The sequence below is a fragment of the Eurypyga helias genome, unplaced genomic scaffold (assembly GCF_000690775.1).
Source record: "Eurypyga helias isolate BGI_N326 unplaced genomic scaffold, ASM69077v1 scaffold49106, whole genome shotgun sequence".
In the NCBI taxonomy this organism is placed as follows: Eukaryota; Metazoa; Chordata; class Aves; order Eurypygiformes; family Eurypygidae; genus Eurypyga; species Eurypyga helias.
Genome location: NW_010258277.1, coordinates 1 through 4,609, shown reverse-complemented (window position 1 = coordinate 4,609; position 4,609 = coordinate 1). Strand labels below are relative to the sequence as shown.

Below are 4,609 nucleotides of genomic sequence, written 5' to 3'. Positions count from 1 at the left end.
AGGTCCCTTCCAGCTCAAACCATCCCATGATTCCTTCCCCTCCAGACTCCTTCCCCCCATCACCACGACGCCTGCTGAGGACACGCAGAGCTGGTTCGGGAGCTGCAGCGTTTGACGCTGGGCGGTCTCAGCCGTCCCCTCTGACTGCAGGTCCATCACCAACAGTAAAACGGGAACAGCATCCACCTATTCCACGGGGAGGATGGGATTTATGTGCTTACACTTTAAAACGCAGTGAGGGTAAGAACAGCTATATCAATTCCAAGTGTTACTAAGTGAAAATGAGTTAGATATTTCCAGTGGAAAACAACTGAAAACCCAGCAAACACTGCTCAGTGCACATCTCCTTGAAGGAACCTTCCTGCACTGAAAACGAACTGTGCCTTGACGCGCTAATGCCCTTGGCCTCGACAGCAGATAGCTATCAATTTCCAATTACGGGATTTCTCCGATCGTATGTAATAAAGCAGATTGCCCGACATTTCTTTTTCTGACATCAATCTTCCCAAAAGAAGCCTGCTAAACAGTTATCTCCTCCATCAGATTACCGAGGCCCTAAATCACGGCTCCCCATTATTGACTGGGCGGGCGCGAAGGCAACGGGAACTGTTCTCAAACGGCAGCTGGTAACAGCCCGGCAGGCCGCTGCGCAGAGTGGGAGAGAAGAAGGTGTTAAATGATTACATCATTTTTCTCCCCTCTGGATCTCTGATTTGCCTCGTTATTACTCTCCTTGAATGAAAATGGACTTTCCCAGGACGCAGCTTGAGCAAGTGTAGAGCCGAGGCAGAACCTGGAAGGGGAAAAGCACAGCAGTTCCCCTGTTCTTTATCCCGATCTGGCTGTTCCTCCGATCGTTCGCGAGGAAGAAAGAGGACACATGCACCACGCTGAAGGGGACGCCCACGACGCCTAAACACAACTCCACGTGCTAAAACCACCATCTATGCTCAGCGGTGGCATATGGATTTATACCTCTGATACCGAACAGATTCTTAGAGGGCACCGACGCTTGCACAGAACTGAAAAAGGACCCAAATCCCTCATGGAAAAACCCACGTTTCAGCTGCCAATGCCATGGCCCCCTTTTGCATTCAAAGGCGCTGCCGGCTCGCGGGCAGCCGGACCGCACAGCAGTCATCACGAAAGCTGCAGGTGCCCTGGGGCCTCGGCCATCAATCCCCTCGTCTTTACAGATCCCGGGAGCTGTGTCTCGGGCGCACGGAGCAGCGCAGCCCAACGCAGCAAGCTGGGCATTCGAAACAGCTTTTGCTGTGGGATGTAGGCCAGGGGAGGTCTGGTCGTTACCCATCGCCAACAGGATTTAAGCTGCATGCTATCATTTCAAGTGAAACCATCCTGGGGTTTGTTCTGTTTTTTAAAGTAATGGGAAGAATTACAGTTCCTTCTTTCCCGCTGGAAAGCAGCCAGAATACAGCCAGTTGGTTACTGGCAAAAGCATTCTGCATAACAGAAATGCGTCTTTGAAGAAAAGCTGTCTTCAAGAAGGGACTAAATCCCTTCAGCTGCAAAACCTCTCCGTGTTCTCGAGCTGGGAGATCAACAACTCTGCCTTCTGCATGAGCGGACACCACCATGCTTCCATCCTGCTGCCAGGAGTCGGCCTCCAGATCAAACCCAGCCCCAAAGCTGCACTTGGGAGTTCCTAAGAACAAGCAGGACACGGACTCCTCTGCCAAAGACAGACCCAAACCCAGAGCTGGCGCTGAGCCACAAGGCAGCATCCCACCGACCGGAGCCATGGCTCTGCTGGAAAAGCAACACCCCGGCCTGGTCTGCACGGAGGAAATGACACAGGTCGCTCCCTCCGCCCTTCTCGCTCAACAGAAAACGAAACTCGCCGCGTTCCTACCGGACTCCGCAGCGACTATTTTAGCTATCTGACTCCGAAGGTGACTCAGCTCATCCTGGAGTTCTGTTGTTCGACTCAGTGCCGGTAAACCCGGTTTCTTCAAGGCGAGCAGCTTCTCCTCCTGCTTCCTCAGGTTGGGGACCGAAGCATTTCGCTGTATGACGGTAAAGGGACTCGGCTTCCACTTGTGCTTCAGCGGGCGAGTGTCGCTCCTACGGGTGAGAAACCACTTAGGTCAGACCCCTCCGTGACAACAGCACTCTGCCTCCACCTCAGGACATCATAACACAACATGATAAACTGACCCTCTGTGCCACTAGGCTGTGGGTGCCACTCTACCTACCCCTGTACGGATGTGCCGTACGCGCTCCCTGCGCATTACAAGGAACAGACGCTCCGACCCAAGGGCAGGAGACGCGGCAAGAAGACGCAGGGACAAAAGTCTGGGCGTGCTCGCGTGGTTTCAGGTCATTTCTCTCCTGTACTGGTGTCCCGGTGCCGGGCAGCGCGCTGGGTGCACGTGGGAAACGTCACTTACCTGTTACCTTTTGCCTCAGATTTCAAAGTCTGTTTGCTCTTTCACAAGATGCTCGTTACTGCTGCCCGGCATTAAGGACAAAAGTTCAACTGACCAGAACCAACCTCCTGGGAGGCCAGCGTGTCCATCCCGGGAGAATTTAACCCTTCACCCTTCTAACCAGAAAACGCCACAGATGGTGTTTACGCTGCCAGACCTCGCAGTGAGCGAGGCACGGCGCGGCGCTCGGCACTTCCTAAAGGAATTCCTCCCAGGGTCTTTCATCCTATTGGGATTTTTTATTCCTGTCTCTTGGGAAGAGGCACCACACCAGACCTCAAGAGGACCGGAAGTCGGGAGCATCTGATCAGTGTCTGGCCCGTGCTGCACGAAATAAGCCGTGCATTAAGGACCAGGAGGCACAACAAGGAAACCAACCTGACTCTGGCGTAGGTTTCCTCATCATCGGCCGCTATCCACACAATGTCAGCCAGGGTGGGGACTGGAGGGGCATCATTTAAATACAGCTCTGAAACATTCGGGAGAACCTAAAAAGGAAGGGAGTCGCGTTGAGGAGAGGGCGGTCCCGGCTGCTGGAGCTGCCCCGGTTGTGCTGTGCCGGCTGCTGGAGCCTTCCCGCTCTGTGTCTGTCCGCAGGACAGCAACGCCGCGCGGCTCAGGGCAACGCAACACTCCCGTGTGCCGGCTTCCGCGCGCGTTCCTGTCGGGCTGCGCAGCACGGCAGCAGAGGGACACTCGATACGGCTCCGGAGCCACCGAGGCCGCGCGCAACGCTTTGCCACTGCAAGTGCCAGTGCCGTCCTTGAGCTCAGACAGCGACGTAAGCGTTTCCACCGACCCCAGGCCCAGAGGGCACGTGTCTTGCTGGAGGTCACGCAACAAAGCGCGGGTCCGGCAACCCCACGCAGCTGTCTCCTGCAGCCTGCCAGCCCAGTCCGCAGGCTCTACCCAAGGAGGTATCTTCCTCAAGTGCCAACGGCCACTTTACGAACAGAATTTAAAGAAAAATATAAGAAAACCCTTAAAATTATGCTGCTGCGCGAGTTCTGTGAATACAAGTCTGCGGACAGACATGGCTGAGAGGGCAGCAGCTTCCTGTGCGCAATCACCAAATCCCTCACGCGTCCGCTTACCTCAAAGGTTGCTCTGGGACAGGGTTTTAGGGGGAGGTTGGACCCGATCCTCCGGACGACGCTGCGCGCTGAGCCATGGGGCTTGTTCTGCCAGATGGGGATTGTCTACAAGAAGCCACATCAGATAATTAATATTCCAAATCAACGGCACTTCTTAAAACGTGTTAAACTGGAAATTGTCCTGTGAAGAGCTCTGACCTCTGACCTTATCTGTCGAGTGACACTTTTAATTGGGAACCTGCTAATAATGAAGGCTCTCCTGCCACGGAATGGCGTTTCGGCTGAACACAGATGGCAAGGGGCACTTTAAACGTGGGCGCAGTATTTTCGGGACTGGAAACTAAAAGCACTCAGTAACAGACACTGAGCTCCAAATGAAAACACACCAAAAGGAGGAAAACAGCGAGCGTCACGCGAGGGGCCCAGGGGAAAAATTACATCAGAAGAAAGTCTCCTTAAAGGGCAACTCTCACTTCCACGTGATCTCTCGTACCAATCACAGAATGGTTTGGATTGGAAGGGACATGAAAGACCATCTAGTTCCAACCCCCCTGCCATGGGCAGGGACACCTTCCACTAGCCCAGGGTGCTCCAAGCCTCATCCAGCCTGGCCTTGGGCACTTCCAGGGATGGGACACCAACAGCACTGGGAAGACGGAACGGTTCCTGGATGATCCAAAGTGACGAGCGTGTTCGAGGCCCATCCCGACCGAGAGACCAGCCCTGGGGGGTGTTTTCAGGCAGAGCCGACGTTTCAGCCATCGCTGGGTACGTGTGAACCGGACCGGGGAGGCGAAGTGCTCCGTCCTTGACCGTCTGCCAGCCCCGCGGCCGTGCCAGGAGGGACGCCACAATGACAGCTGGAATCCCAACAGGTCGTTTCGCTCACTCCCCCTACAAACCCACCCATTTATTTACGGCTGGAGCCCGTCTCGCACCCCGTGCCCCAGGGTTGGTCGCGCGCCGACAGATCCGAACACCCTGACGGCTGTTTCCAACCGAACCCCCCGGGTGCCGGCCCCGGGCGAGCGGGGGAAGGGCCCCGGGGCTGCGGGCGGCCCATGC

General features: G+C 55.4%; 1 protein-coding gene across 1 annotated transcript; it reads right to left on the bottom strand.

Annotated features, from left to right (window-relative positions):
* Positions 1-1,841: 1,841 nt before the first annotated feature.
* LOC104511585 (mitochondrial fission regulator 1-like) lies at positions 1,842-3,649 on the bottom strand (the record flags this gene model as incomplete). The annotated part of the gene is made up of 3 exons (XM_010154268.1): positions 1,842-2,085; positions 2,829-2,938; positions 3,545-3,649. Coding segments are annotated over 3 exons (459 nt in total), but the record flags the coding sequence as incomplete, so codon positions are not given.
* Positions 3,650-4,609: the final 960 nt, after the last annotated feature.